This window comes from Nipponia nippon, unplaced genomic scaffold (assembly GCF_047370975.1).
Source record: "Nipponia nippon isolate SJK-2023a ecotype South Korea unplaced genomic scaffold, ASM4737097v1 scaffold_4, whole genome shotgun sequence".
NCBI classification, from domain to species: Eukaryota; Metazoa; Chordata; class Aves; order Pelecaniformes; family Threskiornithidae; genus Nipponia; species Nipponia nippon.
Window position 1 is genome coordinate 14,826,321 of NW_028262358.1, and position 27,209 is coordinate 14,853,529.

Genomic DNA, 27,209 nt, shown 5'->3' on the forward strand with positions numbered 1-27,209 from the left:
AAAGAACCTCCAGTTCCATCTTGGGGAAAAGGCAGCTGCGATCACACACTGATGAGCCCAGCGTTCCTGGGTTTTGTAAGTTTGTCCAGTGTTCCCTGTCCAAGCTTACTTGTGAACAATGAAATAACTTCATTATTTCCAGCTGTAACAGCCAAATCATATGCTGATAGTGCTTCTGCATTCTTCTTCTTTATGCTTGCATCGCAGCTGTAAATAAAGAACAGAGTGTTTTAAGCTACTTAAATTCATTCCAAAATACTGGAATTAGTGAAGTGGCTTGCAGGTAAACGTTGATGCAGAGTAACTTCAGAATTTCTGGGTGCCTCTTCCTGCAGGGACGCAACTGTGAGGTAAGAGCGCCGAGCCTCGGGCAGGCTCTGGCCCTTCAGTATTGCCAGCTAGATCTGCGCAAGCAGGCTGCGGGTGGCCTGTAGCTAAGCCGGAGGCCCAGCTGCAGTACTTACCCTAACAGGGCTCGGATGCACTCCTCTCCCTCTGATCCGAGCAGAACTGCCTCATGGAGAGCAGTGTTGTTGTGCCTGCATAGGAGGAAGGAGCGATGTACTTATTACCTAAGGAAACTGTGCTGGTACATGGAGAAGTGGTCTAGCAAATTAAACTAAGGAATATGAATATCAGGATATAGAATACAGGAGTCATGGTGATTTTTTTTTTTTTTTGGAGGCTTTAGTGTGGTTTATTGTATTAAGTTGAAGGGGATGGGGGAAGGAGTTGAACAGAACAGCTTTTTTCCTAGCAGAAATTATGAGAAATCTTCAAAGCTGGCAACGGAAAGAAGGACTGTGAATACTATTATCTTTGCTCAGTTGCAGGTGTGTTTTTTTTTTTTTTTTTTAAATTTGGCTTTGAAAGGAGCTCCTCGACTACAGATTTGTGCAGCAGGGGTAGGAGATTAGCCCTCTCTAAAATTGGAGCCCAAGTGCTTTTTTGGTAAAATTTCAAAAGACCTGAGGCAGAAAATCAGTGCTCACTTACGGCCCTGACTGCTGGTCAACGTCAGCACCTTTCTGCACAAGAAGGGAGATCACTTCGGCGTGCTTGTTAAGGACAGCAACCGTGAGAGCAGGACGGTCCTCGTTGCTGATGCAGTTTGGGTCAGCTCCCTAGAACGCACAGGAAGGGGAAGGTGAGCTGTTAAAAGCCATAAAGATTCTTCAGCTTCCACCTTGCTTTAATATTATGCCCATTTAAGTTGGCAAATGGACTTCATGCTCAAGACATAGAAATGTTCAAATGGTGTGGTATTGTTCCTTCATGTTTCTTCTGAAAATGTCGTCTCCTAGCTCAAAGCAAGAGTAAATTTATATAACAAGAGCAGTCAAACTAGATCCCACAGTCAGGAGTCACCTTACTACACAGCAAAAAGGTAGAGGTTATGCTTGCTTTTGCTATACAGAGGACTTGACCCTGAACCACAAAATGAATATATTTTTCTTTCTGTACGGCCTTGACAAACCCAGAGGAGAATGCCTTACACACTGGCAAAATAGAAATTTGGGGAGAACTTATATAAATGTAAAATAGGCTGTTTCTTCTTTAAAATGCTCTTTCAATCTGAAAACAGTCAGTTGTATTGCAAGGATGTTGTCTCCTAACCATAAAGTTGAAGTTGCGTACCAGGCTAATATTCATGCAGTAAATGGTCAAAGAGTTGGAAAGGGAAACTTCAGCAAGCAATAACTTACTTCACAGAGCAATTGTTCTACCAAGGTGATTCTTCCTTTCCCATTTGGACCCAGTTCATCCAGTAGTTGTCTGGACTCTGGCTGTGAAACACAGAAAATAGCCAGTAACGTTTCACATAGTGAAAATACAAGTAGGTAGGCTGTATTCTGCCTTTGAGTAAAGGTGGAAAATGCACACAGTGGCATGAAGGCAGTGTAGCTGAGCCTCAGTGTTACTAATCCATGACCCTTCTGTGGGAATGTCTTTCTGAATGTGAGCAAGTGTTGGATAACCCAGGCTAATATCTCACTACTGAGGTCTTGCTTCAGCAAATGTATCTGCAAATTATTAGCTTTACATCAATGCAGCTCTTCAGGGCTGTACAAAGATCTGCTCACCACAGTAAAATTAGACATGGGCACAAGTTCTTTGCTATAGGATTGAAGTTTGAAGCTTCCAGAACTTGTGGAAGTAATTTATTTTAAAAATGAATATGTTTTGCCTCACTAAAGTTAGTTTACTAAATCTTAAAACAACAAAGAAACAACAAAACCTAAAACCTTTTCCTTTTATTTCTTCCCAGCCTTCCACCTCCTTCCTCTCCCCTTTTGAAAGGCCAATCACTTGACCAAGCATTTTTGTCTCTGGACTCATCACAAAGCTCTGTATCTTCTTCCACCTGTTGAGTTGGCTAACTGATCCAAGCTTAGATTAATGCATGTTTCCCCTTTGAAATTTTCCATGCCGTTACTGACAATCCATTTAGTAGGCAGTGCTTCCAGGATATTTGGTCTCTAGTGGAAATAAAGCCTGGCTTCTTGCATCAAGCTAGCTCTCAGTTGTGCTGACATCTCAGCTTGATGGGAAGACTGAATTGACTTAAAAGCTTGTTGTGTAGATCACCGTCCCCTATCTAGTTCGCAGTCTGACTGTGCGAACAGCAGTTCTAGCACAGCCAAGGGTCCGTCCTATGGAGTCAAACCAAGTAGTAAGGGGCAAGGGAAGACACTAATGCCTACATCTGATGTTGCTTCTGAGAAAAACTTGTAACAAAATCAGTCTGCAACAGTCTTTAGGCCTAATGCTGTGTTGGTAAAACAGAATGGGTCCAAAAATGCAAGCAACAATCTAATTAAGCTCTTAGGAGCAACAATGTTTGGTTATTTCCAGTTCTGTAATAAATGTCAGCTACCAATTTTCAAGTTTTATATTAAGCTGGACTTTTGTCCCCTTTCCTCCCCCACACCCCAATCAGTGTTAAAAGCCTTCTATTTTTACACTTGGATGCCCTTCTTCATGTTGGTGCTGCTCTATAGGTAGTTTTTCCTGTACTGGCAGAAGATACGTACGGGGAGCTTGTCTTCTTTTTCTGTAAGTGTTCTTGACTTTGTTCTTTTTATTTTGCCTCTCGAATAGAAAAGATTATGATCTTCTTTGCCTACCAGAAAGGGAAACAAGTGTTAATTCAAAGCAAAGTCAGTATCCTAACAAGAACTTGGGGGAGAGATCTGGAAATAATTTATCCACAAAAATATTTTATTTTGTGTTGAAATGAAAGCAATATTTATCAATTTTCTACAAGAGAAAGTGATGAAATATTTGTTGCACATCAGACTGGTTTTAACAAAAGGTTTACACTCAGGCAGACTTAAAAACTTGCTATTTTGAAATGAAGATTCAATGAAATATGGAGTTTGGGCGTTTGATTCTTTTTTTTAACTAGCTGCAGCTATTCAACAGGCTTGACTTGGATTCATTAATTGTTTTGACTAAAAAACCTTACAATTTTTCAATGCTCTTTAGCTCCCAAATACTTAAGAACAAGACTAGAGGACCTTGAGTAGATATGCACATCCATTATTTTTAAGAGACGTAATCTACCGATGTGCAGGAGGGCTGATAAGGAAATTGTGCAGCATGTGGGGACCCTTTGAGCTGGTGTTACTAGAGTGCCTGGAATCACAGCCACGTTATTGACGCTCCTGAAAACCAGCTCCTAGGGCTGTGGCTGCCACTTGCCAAGTCCCAGATTAGAAGCACAAACTGGCAGAAACCTATATGTGAATTGAAGTATGTCAAATTATATAACAGGAATTTCTGAATTCTAATGCTGACTTTACAACTAGTTGATTTAATGAAAACCAAAGTCCAATACGAGATGCCTAAGATGTTACTGACACCAATGGGAGATGCAAGTGAAGCATCTCTGAAAACTAGGTCTAGAATTAATGTATTTCATCATTTCTTATCTTTGCCCAATGTGCCAAAGCTGAAGTCCCTGGCACAGCTCAAAAGTAGAGATAATATTGACATTTATAGCTCCTGTTGTAAAAGAATATGCGAAGCATCTAAAGTTGTATCACTATAATGAAGACACTGCTGTGAGTTGTGGCTGTAGTTTACTGGCCTCTCCAGCTGTCCTCTAGGGGTGAAGCGTTCCCAGGAGCTTTTGACAGAGTCTGTACATTGCTTGAATGTCAAATCAGCCACATTTTGAAACTCAAAGATCAACTTAAGTAGGCGCAGAATGTGCCAGTGCATTCGTTTGCCTGTCTCAGTGTCTGACCTTCCAAGCACTACTTCTGTATTCTTGACTACTATATTTATGGTCTATCATAAAGACAGGGGGAAAAAAAAATCTCACCAAAACTAGTCTGGCTGCCATCCTGTCCACCTCCAACTTCTGTTACTGTATTCAGGTAATGCCTGCTGAACTTCACTGGTTTATTAGTATGAATATCCTGTAGAATCATCAAATGTAGGCAGTGAATCAGATAGCATGTAATGCTATTATAATCTTAGTAGCACAAAGCAGTGGTATTGCATATGAAAAATATATAGGCTTTTAATATCAGTCTCAAATTCGCACAAGACAAATTATATGTAATTGGACTCTGTTTTGAGGCAAAATAATGTAGCACTTTTTCCTAAACCTTGTTTTAGGTATTTGTTTTGATTTAAAAAAAGAAAAAAGTGAAACAACCTCACTTAATGAAATGAAGATTCTCATCCAAATAAAGTGCGTCTACCACTTGAGAGATCGGATTAACTCCTCACTTGTGAAATGACGCGATGCACCGTTTCAGGCACCACTTGGCAAGGTAAGCTTTTAAAGATTCTACACAAGAGATACAGTTTGAATTTTGGATCTTTGAAATGGTAGACTTTCCTCTTTGAAAAGCTGGAAATGAATATGTGGGTGGTTTTTGGAACATGGTAATTCTGGAGGTAGGGATTTGAAGTGTTTGAATACAGTTAACAGGAGCTCTGGCAAACGTTATCTCTGAACTATTGAAAATTACTAAGCTTGTTTCTTAGGAGCACAATATGCAGACTGAAGAAAAGGAGGCTCTAAGGTCCAGGGCTAACGAGTGCTAGAATGATCAAACAATATCAGCTGAAAGAAGAATGTTAGTATCAATAGCAAACTAGTGAAATGCAAGATGATAGCAACATAACCATGAAGTCTGGCTTAATCAGATAAAGGTACCTGTTCAGCCAGCTCCAACAGAAAAAGAAAAAGATTGCTTCCTCTGAAGTGATGAGTTAAGACCCTCTGAACAAAAGAATTTCTTGTTTAGACCTGAATTTAAAATATATCAGCATTACACTGACTGGTCTAGCGACAGCTTTAGACCAGTTGCCTAACAGCGGGCCTCATCCCCTGAACTGACCTTGTTAATAGCAAGGGCGTAATTCAACGTAATAGTGACTTCATAGTCATCCTCATGGATGGTAGCAGAATTAATCTAGAGGGAAAGAGCAGCCATTAGTATCTCTTGCAAAAAGTACACAGAAATAGTTTTAGGAATAAGTCTTGCTGTTGTTGTTTATTATGGAGCCAATACACAAAATCACACATGTGGCCTTTGCCTACTTGTGATATTGTACCAACACTTCCCATCTAACTCAGCAAGAGGCACGTGGTATTTTGAGTAACTGGAAATATCAGAATCACTGAAATGCCAAATGAATCCAAAAGATGTAATAATGCTACTTTTCATGAAAGTTCAGTCATTCTCCACCCAGATTTTGCAGCTGCCTGAAAGGCTGTGTTGTCCTTAGGACTCCCTACTCCAGGAGAACTGGTTGCTGCTTTAGTTGTACCAGTCTGTAGAAGCACAGGCTGCAGTAAAACATGGGCACCATGTATCAATTCGTTGAGACAGCAGTGCTGGCAAGAAGGCTATTGAAGTTACACATAAATAAGTGCACAGGGGATTATAAAGAATTGGAATGCAGCTGACAGGGTTATATTGCAGCAGGTTGAGAATTTTGAGATAAGGTTAATTATATTTCTAATCGGCAGGAAAACCGAAAGAGCAGCATTAAACCCAGATAGTTGGCATCTACTCTGAATCACTTCTGTTACTTTTGGGGGCAGCGCTTTCAAGACAATAGGATGACAAAAGGCCAAGAAGCAGCAGGAATAGCCTCCTCTAGGCAATTTAATATTTTTTCAGGCATATCTTTTTGAATCCTCTAGCAAAGGAAACAAGTTGCAGTGGACCTGTACTTCATCTCCATCAATATCTTTTGTATTTATACTTGTACTACAGCTTCTGAACATATTGCTGGACCCAATAGGTTCCAAATACCTCCCAAAAGTGTGATCTGCCAAATGACAATTAGATTGCCGACCTCCAGTATTCATGAACTTTTCTGTAGTTGTTTCTGTGTGCTAAAACTGTTTTTTTTTGACTGGTATGTCACAGCAGTCAGGACAGGCTAAGAAACAGTGAGCTTGAACTGTAACAACGGAGACTTAGGTCAGACACTGGGAAAAAGCTTCCCAGTAGCTATGCCAGTTCAAGGAGTTCCCAACCCTACTTCTGCCTGCATCCTACTTCCAGCTGTTCACTGCCAACCTACTTTTCTACTAGCACTGATGCCCTTTTTTCCCTCCAGAGCTATTTTTAGCGTGGGTCGATCGCCAATCCAGTCCACAGAACATTGCCACAAGCAGTTGTGCTGGCAGCATCTAGGAAGCAGCGTGAGGGGATGCAACTCCTTAACCCATCAGGACTGCTAAAGACAGCAATACAGTACTGCAGCTGAACAGCAAGGATAATTGAGTGCAGAAATGAGCTGCCTGGGGCAATTGTGAAATCTCCATTGTTGGTGAGTTTGAAAAGCTTCAAGGCAAGCATCTGTCAGGAACAGTTTAGGCAGAGTTGATCCTCCCCCAGGACAGGGACCAAATGATCTCTCAGTCATACCAGCCCTATCTTCTCGGACTCTTTAGGAAGAATCTCCAGTTTCCACCTTCTTGCTGTCACCCCTTTAATCATTTTAATGCAGTTTGGTGACATCCTGAAGACTACATCTCCAGTAAGAAAAGCAATATCCTGTTCCTATCATACTGGTATAGTTTATACTAGAAGTAGACTATGTAGCCAAAGAGAATTGCTGCTATCTGCTGGTATAATCCAGCCTGGAGCAGAGGCAAGCATATCATTACATCCCATTTCTAGCAGGGCTTATTTAACTGACCAACTACATAGATGTCAGTGATCTCTTCTTTTTCTTGATTGCCTGCTGGGGGATGCTATAAAAGCAGCCGAGCAAGAGCTTTCTGGCTTCTATCACTTCTCTAATAGCTGTGAGGTGAGAGAAGAATAGAAACTGCCACAGGAAAGAAAGCAGAAAAAAATCTTCACTAAAAGACTGAGCAAAAATGGAACAACAAAACAAAACAAATTACACACACAAACAGGTCAAGGTATAACAAAAAGGGAGACATTTATTTTTCCAGTGTTTATCTAGCAGCCACAATAATCTTTTCATCAGGCTGCATAAGAAGATATTACTCACAAGCTCCTTCCTACCTTTCCCATTCGAGGTTCTCCAATAAGTGTTCTGAATTCAACGTTGTTCTGAGCATAGCTTCTAAGGTGAGCGCAGACATGATCCAGCTGTTTCCTCCAGTAACCTGATCAGAGAGAGTTAAGCAGGAGAAAAATCCCTGAAATTATGATTAACATTTCTTCTGCTCGTGTGATGGATGATTTAAAAGATAGCGTATTTTCACTGAGACAAAAAAAAAATCAAATTTTTCTTCAGAAAATTCATCTGATCAAGAAAAGAGAAGCAAGTTATACCCTAAAAAAAGGTGAAATGCTTTCTTATCCATAGGTTATAAGTCATTCTTAGGGCACCTCTATTCACAACAAGACCATGTCTCAGAATTGTCCTTTGGAATCAAAACTGGCCCCGTGTGACGGAGAATCTTGCACTATTCCAGATCATAAAAAAACCCCCACAATATTACAACTAAGCAATTGGGCATCATTGAACTGATTTTCAGTTGATTTGAGATCACTGACAGGTTACAATAAGCCAAATCTGAAAATTGCAGACATAGTAACTCAACCTGTACAGCATTCTGGTCTGTATAAATTATTCCCCAAATAAATGCCTTTCACTTATATATGGGAGAGCATATTAAAAGCTTAAGCATTCCTGTTCTTTTGCCTGTCAGGATCTCTGGGAGAGTCACACAATTCCTTTATGCTGGTACAGGGCATGAAACATGAGGGGCTCAATGCGCCTGGATTCAAAACTCATCTTAAGCCATTTAGAGTTTTTGCAGTATTTCCAAGTATTTCCGAAGCGATGTTGTATTTTCATCAGAGAAAGAAACAAAAGAACTTGTTCTCATTCTTAAGTGATTGTTATCAGGATCTGGCTAATTTTATTTTTGAGCATACTTATGGAAAGTACGGAGTATGATTTATTTTGTTGTAAATAAATTGTGTAGGCTTGGTAACCTTGTTTAACTTGCACAATGAAGTTGCTCTGACCTTATCCTTCCCTTCATGTTAAGTGAAGCTCAAAAAAGTGAAAAGAAGCCAAGTCAGAAGAAAAGTGCTGCTCTGACTTTTACAAGAAAAGGCAAGTGCACAAGGATTTTTGTGCTTGGAGGACTCTTCCAAGATCGAACTGGCAGAAACTATGACAAACTAAAACAGCAAGTCGTATTTGTTAGGTAGCTTTAAAGAAATATAAAAAGAAGGATCCCCAGAGCAACATAAATTGTTCCCTGCTATGGTCTCACATGCAAAAGCTAATACAAATTGAAAATAGTAATTAAAAAACCTAAGCTAGACTACTACTTGGTGAGTGATCCCTCCAGAGAAGTTGGTATAACTAGCCTAAATCCCCAGATTTTATTTCAAAAAATCCAGATGTCTGGGAACATATTCTTGCATGTTTGACATTTTATTACATCTAAAAGGATTTTTGGCAGCACTGATGGAATGCTTGAATTCATGCTGTCAATAGTTGATTACACCTATAGCACACTAATTTACTGTTTGTTACAGTAGAAAAGGGAGGCTTCTGTCTAAATTTTACCTGGTAAATGACTTGGCTTCTGTTCAAAACACACTAAAAGTACAGCAAAAAAAGAAATACAGTACACATCAGAGGATTAGTATTTTGGTACTGCTGTTCTTTCCCCCTATCCTAACTGTTTTTTTTTTAATCTTCACAAAAGAAAAGAAGGTTAGTTAATGGCTGATAGGTCAAGAAATGAAAAACAAACAAACAACTTATTTAATCACTTATATTTAAAAACTTTAATATCAAGTGTCTGATACTATTTGAATTGAAATAATGGACATGTTTGGCATATATAAATAGGATTTTCCTGGGTGATACCATATGGTCTTGTTGATACGCGTAGTTTCAAGCCATATATACAGCTCAGCATCAAGGAAAGGGAACAGCATGAAAGACTTGACTGTAACAGACATTTATTGATTTATAGAATGAAATATGTTCCTCAGTCCTTGGCAGGGTCTAAAGGAGAATACATTACACAGTGCAACTTCAACAAAGTTACCTCTGCCAAATGGATGAAAATTAACACAGTTCAGAAGTGGTTCGGAATTTCTTCCCACCCTTTCCCAGTGAAAGGAGCTCTCACTCACAAGTCAAGAGCTGTACTTCTGATAGAGATATATGAATGTTCAGTGTAACTTTTTTTTTTTTTTTCTCAGTACTATTCCAGGCCAATCCTTTATTATATCTGACTAAATTAAGCTCCCTGACATGTTGAGTCAAGTGTTGTATTTCCTACAGTGATGTCTAAGACAACACACCACATTTCAGAGCAAAGGAGTAGGAAAACAGATTTCCCTAGTGATAATTTTTAAAAAAAAAAGTGCATCATCTGTATATTTATACACAGAGTCAAACCAGGAAATTCTAACATTCATTAGTGACTTTTTCTGCCCAATAGATAAATAACTGATAACAGCCTGAGGGGTTGACCCTCAGATTGTAGAAAAGAGCTCGAGATGGGAAAGCAGATCAAAACAAGTAACCATGGTTTGATGCTGTAGTGATTTAGGATTAACTTATTCTCTGGACTGCCCTGTGAGATTAAAGACAATTTTGCAAATTGGGCCACTTATTACGTCCCTAATTAATACTGGTGGACTGTCTTCAAGGGTTTGGGATCTGGAAAGCCGAAGTTGGAGTTTTCCCAGGATAGTAAAACTAAAATCTCTAAAAATTGCAGACTTTTTAATGACAGCAAACAGTCAAGTGATTCCACAAAGAGCTAGCTGACCAAACCAGGGACTGTGAAACAAAATCGTTTGTAGTACTGATACAGCAGTCTGTGCATGGACGGTCTCTGCAATGAGCGATGTAGATGTACTGATACCTTTGCGGGGATGGAAGGTGGGGCCTACAAGAGCTCTCAAGGTTTCTACCAACCCTATGTTTTGTAATCCTGTTAATACCTTTCTCTAGCTTAGTTTCCTTTGCTTCCGAAACTTCTATAATTTATTCCACAACAGCACCCCAAACACGTTCCTCACGTAGACAAGCCTTATCATATTTTTCAAGAGCTACGATCCCATGTCTCAGAGTTTTGCTTAACAATACTCCCAGCAGGCACTACCGCAGTACTAACTGAGCTTTACATTGAAGGGGTTGGGAAAATGGGGTGGCTGTTCACTGGTTTCCAAGTCAAATATAGGACACCTGCCCCTGATCTTGTAGGATCTGAGGAAATCAAACTATTAGCAAATTAGTAAGGCTGCACAGGGGTCAGTAATCATAATTTTTATATTGCTGATAGGCTTTCTTTTAGCTATTGATGGAGATCAGTGATCTGAATTCTAAGGCACTTCATTTACAAGTGACTGGTGGGAAGACAGACTTGTAAAGATGTAAATCAGTGTCCTACTGATGCCACATTCCATAGACTATAATTTTTTCAAGAAAAAGCAAGGTCATACATTGCTGCTTTGTTTAGAAAACATAAAATCAAACCTCCTAACCTTTTCCAGGACTAATGGCTGTCAGGAGAGGCTTATGATCACTCATCCTTTCCAGCTTTTCTTTTTGTGAAATCAGCTCAAGCTCCTTCTTTTCCAACAGTTTGCTAGATGGGTAGAAAAGTCCAATAGTTTGGGTTCCTTTATCTTCTCTTTCTTTTAGTTCTGCCCTTGATTTGGGCAAGGAAATAGGAAGAGGCTGCCAGGCAGCTTGAGCTTGAAATCGTTTAGCCTGTGGGGAGTGGAGGGAAGGAAAAGCGTAAGTAATATAATTAGGTATCATTAAATGGCTTATAAGTAGAAATTAACTAGAACAGTATACAAAATTGTAAAGGAATGAAAAAGCTAGCGGGAAGAACCAATAACAATTCTGGATTTTATTTACCAGTCTGTAACAATGAAGCAACTTATCAAAAATATTCAAGCAAAAGCAAAACTCTTCATGACTGACAGCAGAACGACGTGTATGCTTTTGTAGGACAAAAGCTGGCCTTGCTAAGTATTATGGTCATTCTTAAAACAGAGTTTTCAAAGCACTGTTACATATGCATGGAAGAATGCTTTGTATCAGCAGGACACAAATAATTCACAAGTAATAAGATAAAAGTACTTAAAGAGCTAAGACTTTTGAAAAGCTGATTGTTTCTCACTTTCCTATTTAGAATAAGGCTGGATTAAGGCCTTTGGCTAAGGCTACTTTTTGGCAGAAAGCAGTTCTCAGAATAAACATAACCTCGGTTTTGCCCTCAGCATGCTCACAGACCACAACGTTGCCTCAAAGAGGAAATGAATGGAGTTGTGCCGATCTACACTCGCAGTGGACTAGCCTTTTAGCTGTGTTCAAGCCTGGCTTTGTAATACTGTGTGTTGTACCTCAGAAAACCCCAGTGAGTCCCCAGCATCCGTGAGACTGCCGTTCTGAGAAGCCATCCTTGATGGGGGCTCTATGTAAACACCACAGGACCCACAGAAGCGAGCGTATGGACGGTTGCTTGTACCACACTTGACACAAGTAAAGTAGGATAGAGGAGGTCCAGGCTGGAAAGTTGAACGAAACACTTGTCACTACAGCAAGATATGATGCATGGTTCAGGAAAGATAAAAGCAGTGGCATGAATTAAAAGGAAATAAGGTAGCACTACCTAAAGCTATTAGATTAGAAATATTCACCAGGATACCAGACTGCTAACACACTGGCAGATGCAAGACAGTAGATCTTCAGCTATCTCAGCACTGTGCTATGGAGGCAAACATTTTTCTCAGACAGATCTAGCATTTTGGTATGTTATTTTTTTAATGTATGCTTTCAAAAATATTTCTTTTCTTTGGCAAAGCCCTGTCATTACTAGTGCGTGCTCCGATATTGAATATTGACTGCAATTCTTTCCTGTTCAATTCTAACACTACCCCCACCACCGCAAGTCCCCTGGTACGGTACAGGACCAACGGTTGTGTATGCGTATAGGGGAGTGTTTAAAATTTTATGTAGACTCAGCTCACAGAAAAAAAAAATAATTCTCCCCAAGTGTGGTCTTAGCTTGAAACACTGTACTTATAAAAGTATATGGCAGAGGATATTGTTTACATTGATTGTACCATGCAAAAGCTCTACCGAGCAGCAGTTAAGAGAAAGTACTTGTCTTCAGTGAAGTTAATGAGGCCTTCAGCCAAAAAAAATTGCATGTATCATCTCATCTCTGGTGATTACCTGTATAGGTGATCATAGCCCAGAGTAGATATGGGAAAACTTGCATTAGGTTAGCCTATACTTTAACCTTTGATGGATAAGTTACTTTGGCAGAGTACATAGCTATTGCATCTCAACTGATGCAATGAGTTGATGCTTATTGACCCATGGTAATTTGTTCACATCTCTAAACCCTTAGGTCACTGACTGACGTGGGGTCAGGATGTCACCTAAGCCTTTAATTTTTCTTTATATATAATCCTATATGCTCTAAGCAAGTATTTTGATAATAATAAGCTGTGTACTAACTGACAAGAGTTTTGCAAAGATAAGTTTGAAATTGCTGCAGGTCACAGATGAGTAAAAACAGATTTGTCAACACAAACACCGAGAGCACGTGCCTTGGCTCCACACCAGTCGCAGAAACGGGCGTCACATTGGTTAACACGATTGCATTTTGAGCAAGAAACTGTTTTCCTTTGCTGGCTGGGATAAAGCAGGGGGGTGTCTCCTCCAAACATGGGCTAATAAAACAAAAAAAGCATTAGGGAGAAAATACTTCCTATGAAGAAAGTTTCACAAGCTAAATAAGGTGAAAGAGGAAAGCAAGCTACTTTGATAACATAAAGTAATATTCAGCCTAAAAGAATTATTTCAACTTAGAATAAGCAACAGACTGACTTGGATCTAACCTGTATTTTTTTTTTAATTACAAAACCACAGTAAAATGTGGCATTAATTAATTTTTAAATATTTTTAGCAGCACTGAGTGCAAAAAAAAAAAATTTCCTTATCGATCATGTCCTCTTACGCTGACTATTTATTAATATGGCCCCATGTATAAATACACTTAAAGTTAAGAGGGAGGTTTCTCTGCTGATAAACTTATATTTTCAGATTCAGAACACAAAAGCTATTTTTCTTTGTACCTTTCTTTGTAGTAGTATGGCAGGGAGAATGTGTTCGGACAATGAGTTTTCTCTCAGTTTGATATTTGCTACGTAAATATTTTGCTGCACTCTTACCTCCTACAAGTTATATATTACCTACCTTTCCTGCTACAAGTAACTTATATGGGTATGCAAAAGAAAGATTTTTCAGCTGAAACTTCTAGCGGTTGATTATAGATCCTAGTTAGGACAAATACGTCTTAAAATGTTTTGTTAGGTTTTGGCTCAGGGCTTATGCAGTTTATTTTCTCTACAAGTCAGGAATATGCATAAGGAACAGAACCTGAGGAAAATTATTTTGATTACAGACACCACAACAGCACGTAAGCAAACAGGAGATAGCCCTATTTTCATCTATGGCCTGCATTGCAATTTGAATGATGTAACTTAGGGGTTCATTTGGGAGATAAAATTTACAAGAGCACAAGTCTAAACACATTTAAAAATCTAAATTATTTAATAACTATTAATAGTAATATCAGCATTATTACTAATTATTATTTATTCAGGAATTACTATTGTTATCACTAATTAATCAGTATTATTAGTGACATTTCTGATTATTATTAATAATAATTCAGTAAGCATTTGACTTTATCTTTTAGCTACTACAGGTCTCACCATTCAAGTCATATGCCTAACTACATATGCAGCCACATATTAATATCTACATTCAGTGAAGCAGTTAAACATATGTTCATCTTAGGTAAGTACAGATTCCTACTGAAATTCACTTTGAAATGACACCTCAGTGGCTATACAAGAGACCTTTGCCTCTAGCTATTGACAGTATTAGAACTTAGGATGTTGCCAATATAATCAGAAGATTTTAACTTGCAAATCATTATTCTTCTCTCATTTCTGTATTTCTCACAACCTGGAGAAGTGAAATGTACCATAAGGTTTTCATACAAGACTTTTCTCTTCAGAAGTGAAAGTAAAATTCTTCTAAGGAACCAAATGAGAATGCTAAATGGGGAGTTGAAACAGACAGCAATATTAGGGGGAACATTTACTGTTGCTTTTCTCACCTCTGTGCAGAGTCTCAGCCAAATACAAGCATAGTAGCTGTATGCACATAGAGGAAGCAGCAAATGGAGACAAGAAAAATAATGTAACAGAATATTTTATTTTCACAAAATAATTGAAATTAACAAGGATGATCTTTCTGGTGTATATACTCAAGTTCTCTATTGCAATTGAAAATAACCTGAACACATACAAGACTCCCTTGGAGCCAAGAGTACCCGTTTTCTCAGAGCCTTCTGAGCTTTCACAGCGGCATTTGCAATCCTGACCTCCACAGGAGAAACTTGAAGGTATACATTACACTTATGTTTAGCTGGACATTTGTGATGGAGCATCTGTAGGAGTACTGGGCTTGAATATGGCATGGGGGAGGGATTCTCTGCTTTTGTAACATAGGCACACAGGGATATGACTTCAGTTTTCCAAAGAAAAAGAATGTTATGCTTTGATTTGATTAGTGTGATTGATGCAAGCCTTACCATCTCTATTTCAGGCAGTTTGCTTTCACAAGTCACACAGTGTTTATGGTGAAGAGGATTTCCTGTGCCACACGCCTGACAAATTACTTTACCCTTTTAAATAGAGAAAGAATATATTTCACATGGTATTCGAAAACTGTGAACAACAATAAGAAGAGGACTTGATCTTACAAAGTGCTGTGGTTATTCAGCCCTGCAGATAGAAGAGATCCTTCAAGTCTGTGCTGTGGGCTTCAGACTTTAGTTAGGCTGTATTACTTGGTCATCACAAATCTACATATCTTGGTGACAATTTTTTTTAAACTATGGTACAGTTCCCTCATGGGATCCAGCATCAATACAATACAATACAATTTTAGACACTCTGAAAGGGAGAGCCAGCCTGCAGGAAGATCTGGATAGGCTGGAAGAGTGGGCTAACAAGAACCTTATGAATTTAACAATGACAATTGTAAGGTCTTGCACCTGGGAAAACATAATCCAGGAGTGCAGCTCAGACTGGGATCCACCTGGCTGGAGAGCAGCTCCGTGGAAAGGGACCTGGAGGTCCTGGTGGACAGGAAGCTCAACATGAGTGAACAGTGTGCTGCTGCGGCCAAGAAGGCCAATAGGATGCTGGGTTGCATCAAAAAGGGCATCACCAGCAGAGATAAAGAAGTCATTATCCCACTCTACTCAGCGCTTGTCAGGCCACACCTGGAATACTGTGTACAGTTCTGGTCCCCATTATACAAAAAAGATGTGGACAGGCTGGAGGGGGTCCAGAGAAGGGCCACCAAGATGATCCAGGGTCTGGGAAGCCTGCCGTATGAGGATAGGCTGAGAGAGCTGGGTTTGTTCAGCCTTGAGAAAAGGAGGCTTAGAGGTGATCTCATCACCATGTACCAGTACTTAAAGGGGAGCTACAAAGAAGATGGAGACTCCCTTTTTATAAGGAGTCACATGGTGAGGACAAGGGGTAATAGGTACAAGTTACTCCCAGGGAGATTCCGATTGGACAGGAGAGGTAAATTTTCACAATGAGAACAGTCAGTGATTGGAATAATCTGCCCAGGGAAGTGGTTGACTCTGCTACGCTGAACACGTTTAAGACTCAGCTGGACATGGTGCTGGCCATCTCGTCTAGATTATTACTATTAAACTATATAAATATATAAACTATATAATAATAATAATAATAATAATAATAATATACCATGAGGGTGCCCTAAAAAATCTTAGCATGGTCACTATCAACAAGTCAGTTTCTACCAGGGCTAAGAATAATAAGTCTGATATTTTGATTGTTGGCACCAATTAGTTCAGGTTTGTCTTTGCACCTATGTGAAGGTTATCATAAGACATTAAATTTGGGCCAATGTGTATAACCTACTTTGACATCAAGCTGATAACTGCCTCAGATTATGAATCTCCTTTGTTATCTGATAGTCTTCAGTCAATAGTTTCCTTTCAGCATCCTTCTTTTTCCAAAAATGTTCCCTTGCAATTATCACAGAACCACAGAATGGCTGAGGTTGGAAGGGACCTCTGGAGGTCCAACCCCACCCTGCTCTAGCAGGGCCATCCAGAACAGATGGTTTTTGAATATCTCCAAGGATGGAGACTCCACAACCTCCCTGGGCAACCTGTGCCAGTGCTCAGTCACCCTCACAGTAAAAAAGTGTTTCCCAATGTTCAGAGGGAAACTCCTGTGTTTCAGTTTGTGCCCATTGTCTCTGGTCCTGTCACCGGGCACCACTGAAAAGAGCCTGGCTCCATCGTCTTTACATCCTCCCTTCAGATATTTATATAGGTTGATGAGGTTCCCCCAGGCCTTCTCTTCCCTAGGCTAGACAGTCCCAGCTCTCTCAGTCTTTCCTCCAGATGCTCCAGTTCCTTAATCATCTTAGCATCTCTTTGTTAGGCTCTCTCTAGTATGTTCATGTTTCTCTTGTACTGGGGAGCCCAGAACTGAACACTGTACTGCAGACACAACCTCACTAGTGCTGAGTAGAGGGGAAGGATCACCTCCCTTTACCTGCTGGCACCACACTTCCGAAATGCAGCCCAGGATATCATTAGACCGTTTCAAGCAGATCCCTGAAGAGACCAAAGTCTGCTCTCCTAAAGTCCAGGGCCGTGACCTTGCTTTTTGCCCCTGCTCCTTCCCCTCAGGGTCCTGAACTCCACCATCTCGTGGTCATTGCAGCCAAGGCCATCTGACCTTCATATCCCCAAGAAGCCCTTCCTTCTCTGTAAGCATGAGACCCAGCAGAGCACCCTTCCTCACTGGCTCCTCTATCACTTGTATCAAGCAGTTGTCATCAATGCTTTCCAGGAACCTCTGGATTGCTTATGCCCTGCAGCGTTGTTCCTCCAGCAGATATCGGGGTGCTTAAAGTCCCCCATGAGGACCAGGACCTGCAAAAATGGTTCTGCTTCTAGCTGTCTGCAGAAGACCTCATCCACTGGTTCTTCCTGGTCAGGTGGTCTACAGCATGAGAGCCATCCCTCCATGTCCCTGTGGTCCCATCAAGATCATAGCCCTGCAACTGCACACAGATCTCTAATTCCTTGAGCTTGCTCCCTATACTGCCTGCGTTAGTGTACAGGCGCTTCAGAGAGGGACCCCAGCATGCTGATTTCACAGAAAGGGTCGGGGGGGGGGGTGTCCCCCATCATGCTGCCTGTCCTGGTTTCAGCTGGGATAGAGTTGATTTTTTTCTTCCTAGTAGCTGGTATAGTGCTATGTTTTGGATTTAGTATGAGAATAATGTTGATAACACACTGATGTTTTAGTTGTTGCTAAGTAGTGCTTACTTAGTCCTTAGTCAAGGACTTTTCAGCTTCCCATGCTCTGCCGGGTGCACAAGAAGCTGGGAAGGGGCACAGCCAGGACGGCTGACCCAGACTGGCCAAAGGGCTATTCCATACCGTATGACGTCATGCTCAGTATATAAACGGGGGAGTTGGCCAGGGGGCGGCGATTGGTGCTCAGGGATGGGCTGGGCATAGGTCAGCAGGTGGTGAGCAATTGTATTGTGTATCACTTGCTTTGTATATTATTATTGTATTATTATATTATTATTATTAGTACTACTACTACTACTACTATTCTCTTTCATTTTACTTCAATTATTAAACTGTTCTTATCTCAACCCACGAGTTTTCTGACTTTCACCCTTCCAATTCTCTCCCCCATCCCACTGGTGGGGAGTGAGCGAGCGAGTGGCTGTGTGGTGCTTAGTTGCCAGCTGGGGTTAAACCACGACACTGCCGTATAGGCACTTCCTTGCTTACATGCAAATCCTTGAGGCGACCTCACTTAAGCCCTGTTCTGTTGATTAAGTGTTCCCGTTTGTCCACATCACCCAAGACCCTTTGCTTGTCAGTCCTGTCCATCGCTCCCTCACAGGGCTGCTGGTAACCTTCCCTCCCCTGTAATTTCTCATTTAAAACTCTTCTTACTAGCCCAGCTCTCCTGCTGGCGAAGATACCTTTGCCCTGTCGGGTGGATCCCGTCTCTCCTAAGGAGCTGTTGAGCCTCAAACAGGTTCCCGCTATCACAAAAACCAAAACCCTGTTGCTGATGCCAGCTCTGCAACTAATTGTAGACATGCCGTATCAGTCCTCTCTTCCTCACACCCTTTCCCCTGACTGGGTGGATCGAGGAGGGCCCCTCCTTGGGTCCCCGTACCCCTGTGTAGGGAGTATTTTTGTGGGACAAATTTTGTCTAGTTAAGACCACCAGCACTTTTGGATCACTGATCAAGACTGTGCTCTAACATTTTGGGCATACACCCGCTGCCCCAGTCCTGTCAGCTCATCTGTACTAAACACTTAGAATCAAATGAGGTAAGCAGAGTAATGAGGACATATTTAATAAACTTAAAATGCCTAGTAATACTAAGGCTATAAATTATAGAATCATAGAATATCTCTCTACTGAACACAAGTGCATGCATTTCTGTAATTCAGACTGCTACATCATGTGCTCTTCAGCATGCCTTCCTGAGCTTATGTGGTTTACCTTTAATGTTTATTTCTATTCAAGGTGTTTTTAATCCTACTAACTCTTAAAGCTGTCATAATGTCATTACACAAACCCAAGTCGGATCAAAATATTTGTGATGAAGTCATCTGTTAGAAAAATGCATGCCAGGAGGTAAATTGCTATTTTGTTATATTTATTCTCAAGTACCTTTACGCAGTTCTTGGTTTGGGGCTGCAGCTGTGGAGCTATTGGCGACTCACATACAATGCAAGTGGGTGTATTCATTGGCACAAGATGTCCGCATTCAAGACATGGTGCCATCTGAAGAAAAAGCCACATCACATCACGTTAAGGACCATAATGAGATCATTAAGGTTATAATGAGATTCAATATTTTCCTGGTTAGAGTCTACATCAGCAGTAAAGTCACTGGAAACATAGCAACTGACAGCAACAGATGCTGATATTGATCCCGAAAGATCAAAGGCTATTGAGAAAATATGAAGACAACTGGAAAGAGAATGCTTTACTGACTGCTAAAAATATGCCAGAAGGGTACTAAGTTAATTTTCAGTAAATTTAAAATGCTACTGTAAAATGTGCGCAGGTAGTTTAAATCCTCCTAATTATGAACCTAATCTAAAGAGGTGCTGAATATTCTCATTCGTCACTTGAAACTACTGCATCGCCCCAGACAAGACAACTTTCTGACAATACAGGAAAAAAAAATACACCATTGCCTTGTTAGATCAGGTTATTATCTCTTGGGAAGTGCTTAGAGAAGATAGTTACAGGCATCACTGTGAAAACTCAGTGGTCTTACATATGCCCACACATGACACCGTTTAAGGTTTCAGGCATATTAGATGGATCTTCTACAGCTATGACATAAGCACTAGTTACTAACTAACAAACTGCACTAGTTAGCACTGGAATAAGACACATATGGAGGTCCTGAAGATCTGGTGGTGGTTGTTGCAGGATGAGGAGAAACCTGAATTTGGTGATGTTTCCTAGCACAAGTAAATAAAGCACAATTTACTTTTTCATTGTTATCCTTATTAAAATATATGGCACTTGAAGCAATCTATGGTAAATTTTGCCCATCATTTAAGAATTACATAGAGTCCATTGCTAAAGGTATTGAACAAAATAAAACAATCACAACAGAGCTTCCCAAATGGAAGTGTGGCTAAATAATGGTTTTGCTAGCATTGAATGTATAATTTGCTGAGGAAGTTGGTTTCTCCAAAGAGGATTTGTTGGTTGTTATGATGTTTTGCTGACCTGCGCTCCTTCAGGGGGTGGGAAGCGACGTACTGGCACAGGTGGAATAGGAGATCCACATTCCTGACAGAAGTGAGCCAAGGGGTCAGACAGGCGAGGTGCAGAACAGCGTGCACATCTGAAAATAAGAGCAAACTGGCTGAGCTTGTTTTGGTACATACTGCTGCATAATAATGATTAATCTGGAACCTGTTGTGACAGGACTTGGGCTACTCGTTTCTCAGCTGTAGTTTCCAAGCTATGGTTGTCCACCAGACCATGCCCCAGCGTCCATGATGTGAGGTTCTGAACTCTAAACAGCTTTGCAAGGTAGAAAGCTCTCTGGCTGCTATGGGGTTTCATACTTCCTTCCTCACCATGTGAGGTAAACAAGTCTCCTGACACGCAATCTGTATCAGGACTCCCTGCTGCAACATGGGGAACCACTGATGTAGATCACATAACCTTTTCAATGTTGACAAGCACTAATGTTCTGTGAGACTACTCCCGTGAGCAGTTTTCACCTACAGCAATGACGGCTGTAATGTAATCTGAAAAGACAGCTTTTCCTCTGATCCTACAGGTGTAAGGATTTTTTTTTAAAGGATGATAAGATAGGTGATAACTGTGTATGGTGAGATGTAAATAAAACTATATGTAAGAGAAAGAATTTTCAAAGCCCTGTCTAGATCACATTCTCCAGTTATGAGCCGGTGTCTGTCTTTGCTTTCCTCGTTTTTATAAAGCCCCACAGTATTATCAACTTCATGGCAAAAGGCAATTGCTCATTTACTTTCCAAGGACAAATATGTTAAAAGGAGAAGTCACTTACTTGAGGAAATCTGTTTCCCTCTGGATCCTTGCCACCTGTGTGCTTGCTAAGCTTTTCCGGCTAGTCACCACAGAAGAACTAGCAAACTGAAATAAAGGTAATTCTTCAGCCTTAGTAAGCGGATACTTGCAAAATGCATATAAGAGTAGCAAAATCAGCTAAAGATGTTATTTGAGACAAACTGCACTGAAATGCATTGCTTCAAGGAACACCTACTACACTTGATTCCCCCATTAGCTACATTAAGGACCCACAGATTCTTCCAATAAAAATAAATCAATGTCTTGCTACTTACTTCCAAGACAGCATTCCTGAATATTAAGTTTTAAATATCAACTTGCCAACCTATAGCAATAATTATTTGCTACTTGCAGCTTCAGTAATGTACTAGAAGAGAATTAGTAGAAATGCAGGCATCATTAATTCGCTTTGCCTGGTTTTGTCCTTACTGATAACTGTGCACTGCTTTGGGCATTCCTATTCCACTGTGTCATTACCAGTAAATTAAAATTAGTACGATATAATACAGCCAAAGGCATTAATTTCTGAGAGATTATATGAGAATGATCACAAATCTTCTCATCTTTATTTTTTTTAGAGTGCAGTTCTGGTAACAGCCTTTTATAGTTTTCCTCAACACCCCTTTGCTTACCTGTAACGACTCTATTGGTGGTGCTGAGATGGTTCCCTCCCTGTACTCTGTTGTTTCCAAATGACTGGCAAGGAGCTGTGGTCCTTGCAGGGACCTGTGAGCAGTCTTCCTTTCTGTTTCCAAGTCTAAAATTGCAATCCTGTTATTCCACTGTGATTGACTTCATGCAGTTAACACATATCATAATGTGAATATTACATACTTGCATTTTAAATTCCAATAGCTAAGCATATTTAAAAATGTATTTGACATCCAGATTTTGGGTTCAAATCAACTGCATGGAATTACAGGAAATTAAACTAGAAGAAACCTCATTCCTCTCTGAAAGAGCTTACTTTTGTATTTTTCTCTATTTACGGTTTTCTTCCTTCCTGCATGCTCAAAGAAACCCCAGCTCCTAAGACTAAATTAATGAGTAAACATTAATACGATTCCCTGCTCTTAAACAGTCCCATTGCCGTTACCATGGAATAACAGGCTTCATCTGTAGAGAAAATCTGGGTCAAGCTTTCATTTCTGCTTTGTGTACTTATTTTGGAATCTTACTGCAAGCAAACATCAGTAAAGAACTCTGTAAAGGATTTGCAATCCCATCAGTTTAACAGCATTTTCTGGCACAAAGGGAAATACAGACTGGGCCTTGTTATGTTGCTCAGAAATTAATGACTTTTTAGTATGTTTTAAGAGGTAATGTGATATGTATGGAAGTTAATTTTTGTTCTCTATTTGCAGTGTTGAGCAATTGAAATTGGAATTCCCAGAGGATGTTCTGTCTTCTGAGATGGTTTTGAAATTACCCATATTTTACCAAGGATACAAGAGGAAAACGTTATACTGCCTATTTTCAGCTAAGACAGAAGTCTATTTCAGTCTGATGAAGTAATAATATACCTTGAAAATCTTGGGGTGCTTCACTCCAGGCAGGCTTGATTTCCACATTCACTGCATTCTTCTTTAGTTTTGTAGTAAACATCCCACCTTCCCTCTCCTAAAAAGTAATTCCATTTGAATTCCAAATGAAATATTTGGGTTTGCTCTAATCCTGTCTTGCTATCATGATTTGTTATGATTTTAAAAGTAGATGCTTATTTTCAGTGCAAGCATTTGAAAATCTTAAATGATAAATGTATTTTAAAAATATTTGACCTGAACTGGTAATGAAAGACCAGGGAAGAAGAAAAAAAATTGCCCCCTTGAAATGTTAGTATTACAAAAAGGACTGAGGCAGCAAAGATGAGCAAACAGAGGTAATAAAATATATAAAAAGTATAGGCAATCAAGCTTTAATCTCTACGTAATACCATACACACAACATTTTATATTCAGACAAGGAGTTAAATTTGCTAAAACTTGCCTGTGTGGCGATGTTTTTTAGGAAATTCTTGTCATTGTCTTCAACAGAGAAGAGGATGTTTGGTTGCTTGTACTCTACCAGAAATACCTTTGTTACAACTGTACTCTCCCTGGAGTCCCTGAAAATCAATGTTCATAAAGCTATATCCATGCCACAAACCCACGTGCAGCAAAAAGTAAATCACTGATGAAGATGGCTCGTTTGCTGGTACATCTCTTCCAAGCTTGCGAGTCATTATTTCAGTTAATAAGTATAATCCTGGGCAATACTCCCAGTAACTACTGCCTTGTTTTGTTCTTCTTTAAATTTATTTTCAGTTTAAAATGTGCACACTAAGAAGTTACTAATAAAATGTATGAATACCTTAATCCCTCAACATCTTCTGCATGTGAAACTCTTGATACTCCTGTATCTGCTTTCTGGGGTAACTACTGTTTGCCAGCATCGCAGAAAATAGAGGAGAGCAAGACTTTTCTTCCATTCATAACAACATATTCATTTTCCCAGTCAAGCAGCAGGTAGCATCCCATTCAGTTGACATAACAACTGTCATGCTCTACCATTTATTAAATTACAGCAGTAACATTAAGATGGCTGTAAATGACCAAACCATTCATTTAGGATTTATTGTCATTCTAGAGCATCTATTTAGCCCACCTGAAAATGTCTTAATAAAAACACACTGGGAACAAGCGTTAATCCAGGTAGTGATATCAGAAAATACACATGGGCCTAGGTTTCTGTTGTTATATTCCAGTGCAGACACAAGCAAAGGCTACCTGCGGGTGCTAATAGCAGGGAACAGCAAGCACAAATCCCAAACTGGAGTAGAAGCTTCTGCTCCCTTGGAAATAAAAGACAATACAATAGGGTACAGACAGAGAATGCACGTGTCCTCTCTCTGTCTCTAAGCATGAAGTTAGTTTGGAGAAACTCAGTGGCTGTGCAGCAAAATCCAGTTTTCTTTCTGTGTATAGTATTTTTACTTTACCCTTGTACTAACGTTGTATTTAAGCTGTGAGGTTTAGCATTCTGTGCTCCTTCAGGAGAAATGAAGCAGATTCCTGGGAAGACCAACTTCTATAAATCTGCTGAATCACGGGGTGACCCCAGAAAACACCATACAGTTCCTCTGGCATTTTTCATGATCACAGTCAAAGGGATGAGCTCTAAGTATAGTACGTTATTTTCTCACCCACAGCCTCTACAGACCATTGGCCTACATCCACAGCCCAGGAGATAAACATCCGAGAGAGAATCCATCCGTGCAGACACTTAATGGATAAAAAGTGTTAGGAGAAAGTGAGGTCAATGCAACCCATGAAGATCACTTGGATTGCAAACTGGCTGGGGAAAGGGGCATCTCTCATTTGCGAGGTATGGAGTGCTTTAAACAGCATGGCTCCAAGCCATGACTGTGATATCTCTCCCTTGTCAAAATACGACTAAAATAAAACAGGATACTTACTTTGTAACTGCCAGTGCCTTGACCATTATTTTCCCAACTGGTAATACGATAGGACCCTTATACTTAAAAGTGTTATGCTCTCCATAGCCTGGTTTCCTAATCAGTTCTGGTTTACTTCCATCTAAAGTGTAATAAATGGAGGCCTCAGGTGTATCTGAAAGACACAGAGAAAGTAATTAAACAAACTGTATTCAATCTGTGAAAAACAAGCTCTAAGCTTCAAAGTACTCACTACTGTGCTTGATTTTTCTCACATAAACAAAATAAAGCAGTTCCATAAATGATTGAATGTTTGGGACCAAAGCTGTTTCTCCCATGAAAACTTAGTTACTCAACAAACGTAATTTCATTATAAGCAGTATTTCTCATCATAAAGTAGCTGTGCAATGGTTTTGTATGAAAACATTGCAGCAGCTTGTCTGTTCTAGTGACAGGAAAAATATTTTCTCCCATGGTGAAAGGCGGCATTTCAAAAATTGTAAGGAAAACCTTTGGGGTGAGCCTGGCACATGATACTTTCAAGCACTGGTTTTGCAGTCAAAGCGAAATGCAACAGCTTAAGAGCTTGATCTTGGAAGCAATTAAGACTGCTAACATATATGACATAACTTATGTCAGTGATATTGTTTGAATGCATAAAATTAAGTGCAAGTATATTTGGTGTATCAAAACTTGTTGGTTAATTTTATAAGTTCCTTAAGGAAGTGGGCACTCATAAAAATCATAATTAAAGGCAAACAAAAGTATAGAGGCTAAAAGTTTCAAATGAACACATAAGAAAAGGTTTTACATAGAGTTAAAGCTCTTATTCATACCTGATTTTATTTCTATGAGAGTATTTGTGTCGATTTCATGTTTAGCCTTCCCTGGAAGAGGAATTCGAAGTGGTATGACCTGAGGAACTGAGACAGAGCCAGCTGTCATTTTTCTCAGGAGTGATCTTTAAAAAAGAAAAACAAAAAGGCAGACAGTAATTTTTCTAAACAGAAGAATGCATTGAGAAATACAGTCTTTTAATGTGATTCCTTGTCTTCATTTGTTTCTCTTAAAAGAGAGAACACTGGATTCTTTAAACCGTTAGTTCTCATTAATGTTTGCATGATCTTCACATTGAAAAGGAGCAAGATCCTAATGACCATCACACTTCTGACTTATTCTCTGGTTTCAGAACTGTGAATAAAGCTTGAGATGAGCACTGTCTCTTTCATTTCACTTTGGCCTTCCTTGCGCAAGTCTGATTTCCATGTATTCAAGTGAAACAGCTTTAGCATCATACATCAGTGATACACAGTAAGAGTGAGTAACAGCGAAGTATCTTCACCCTAATCATGGTAGATGTCTTGTCATTTTCTCTGCAGGAAGAACCAGCCTCTTGTTTCATTGTGGCCATCTGAATACATACAAGATGTCCTGAAAAGGGCTAAAGCAAGACAGCTATTCCTAAAGCTTATCTCAGCTATCGTATGCATTAAGCATATACCTATAAAACAGGTGCCAAACATGATTTATCATAATTTACATAGTCATTATCACGTCACACAATTCAAGAGTGAAATATTGCATTTGGATACGATAACATTTTACAATACCAAAAGATGTACTCCAGATCTTGGGAATTGATACTCAGGGCCAGGAAACATGTCTACACTAGGAGGATTTGGGTTTGTAACCAACCCTTCAATCCTCCAGAAACGTCTCTTACACTACTCATCAATGCAAACAGTAATGATTCAGCACGGGAGGTATTCGTTAGCCCATGCTCTCACTGGGGCTGTGACAAGGTATGCCACAGTGCTGCCTGCAGCTGCCCATCTCCTTGGCAGTTGCCCGACACAGCGGTTAAGGAGTGCGGGCAGTTCGCAGCCAAACTCCCTTGGGCTGCACGCAGCAGCACAGGAGACACAAGGATGGGTGGATCAGATCTTTACCTGACGTGAGGGGGCAGAGAGTATTTTTCCTCAAGGACCCTCCTCCTCTTGGCACACCTGGACCAAAGGCACAGTGCCCTGTTTCAGCTTTCTGGGAGCCCATCAGTGGTGGGACACAACCGGTCCTGCCGACATCCCCTGCCCCAGTGTGGGCTCCGTCCCTGCCTGCATGTACCCTGCCAGGTCAGGCCTCGCTTCCCGTCCCCTCACGGCACAGCCCACCCCACCTCACCCCACTCCATCCCCGCTGCACAGCCCCTGCCACCCCACTCGGTCCCACTGCACGAGCCTGACCACCCCGCTTGATCCTGTCCCACAGCCCTGCCCACCCCACATGGTCCCAGGGCAGACCCTTGCCCACCCACTCAACACCCATTCCTACAGCCCCTGCTCACCCTGCTCGATCCCATCCCACAGCCCTGACCACCCCACTCAATCCCTGCTACTGAGCCCCTGCCCACCTCGCTTGATCCCAACCACAGCCTTGCTCACCCCACTTGATCTCACTCCACCCCACAGCCCTGCCCACCCCACTCGATCCCTGCTACCGAGGCCCTTGCCCACCCCACTTGATCCCACCCCACAGCCCTGCCCTCCCCACTCAATCCCTGC

The 27,209-nt window shown here is 40.5% G+C and overlaps 1 protein-coding gene and 1 long non-coding RNA gene across 7 annotated transcripts; one reads left to right on the forward strand and one right to left on the reverse strand.

Annotated features, from left to right (window-relative positions):
* DZANK1 (double zinc ribbon and ankyrin repeat domains 1) lies at window positions 1-26,878 on the reverse strand. Of its 3 annotated transcripts, XM_087776377.1 has the most exons (21): window positions 26,598-26,877; window positions 25,485-25,609; window positions 24,670-24,823; window positions 23,202-23,319; window positions 22,739-22,835; window positions 21,848-21,972; window positions 21,196-21,281; window positions 20,385-20,502; window positions 19,305-19,418; window positions 15,125-15,217; window positions 13,068-13,190; window positions 11,853-12,017; window positions 10,983-11,211; window positions 7,515-7,618; window positions 5,361-5,435; window positions 4,331-4,427; window positions 3,036-3,124; window positions 1,707-1,787; window positions 997-1,124; window positions 465-539; window positions 1-207 (listed from the first exon to the last, which is right to left on the reverse strand). In XM_087776377.1, the coding sequence occupies exons 2-21, from the start codon at window positions 25,591-25,593 to the stop codon at window positions 42-44; spliced, it is 2,346 nt and encodes a 781-aa protein (XP_087632503.1). In that variant the 5' UTR covers window positions 25,594-25,609; window positions 26,598-26,877; the 3' UTR covers window positions 1-41. The 3 variants fall into 3 exon arrangements, with proteins under 3 accessions (XP_087632503.1, XP_087632504.1, XP_087632505.1); XM_087776378.1 differs by lacking the exon at window positions 15,125-15,217 and having other exon boundaries at window positions 26,598-26,878; XM_087776379.1 differs by lacking the exons at window positions 1-207; window positions 465-539 and having other exon boundaries at window positions 1,000-1,124; window positions 1,707-1,783.
* LOC148053160 (uncharacterized) lies at window positions 2,960-24,656 on the forward strand. 4 transcript variants are annotated; one of them, XR_015708638.1, is made up of 6 exons: window positions 2,960-3,057; window positions 4,630-4,787; window positions 6,595-6,807; window positions 14,222-14,322; window positions 22,580-22,726; window positions 24,403-24,656. It is a non-coding gene; the product is annotated as an uncharacterized LOC148053160 (long non-coding RNA). The 4 variants fall into 4 exon arrangements; XR_015708641.1 differs by lacking the exon at window positions 6,595-6,807; XR_015708639.1 differs by lacking the exons at window positions 22,580-22,726; window positions 24,403-24,656 and adding an exon at window positions 15,139-18,189.
* Window positions 26,879-27,209: the final 331 nt, after the last annotated feature.

Bases quoted from the DNA above. Each gene is read 5' to 3' on its own strand.
- DZANK1 (XM_087776377.1), bottom strand. From the start codon at position 25,593: ATGACAGCTGGCTCTGTCTCAGTTCCTCAGGTCATACCACTTCGAATT. The intron at 21,973-22,738 runs GTATATTATTAC...TTGCAATTTTAG, and splicing joins AGCACCCCAAGATTTTCAAG to ACTTGGAAACAGAAAGGAAG. The intron at 3,125-4,330 runs GTGAGATTTTTT...CCTTTCTGGTAG, and splicing joins TGGCAGCCAGACTAGTTTTG to GCAAAGAAGATCATAATCTT.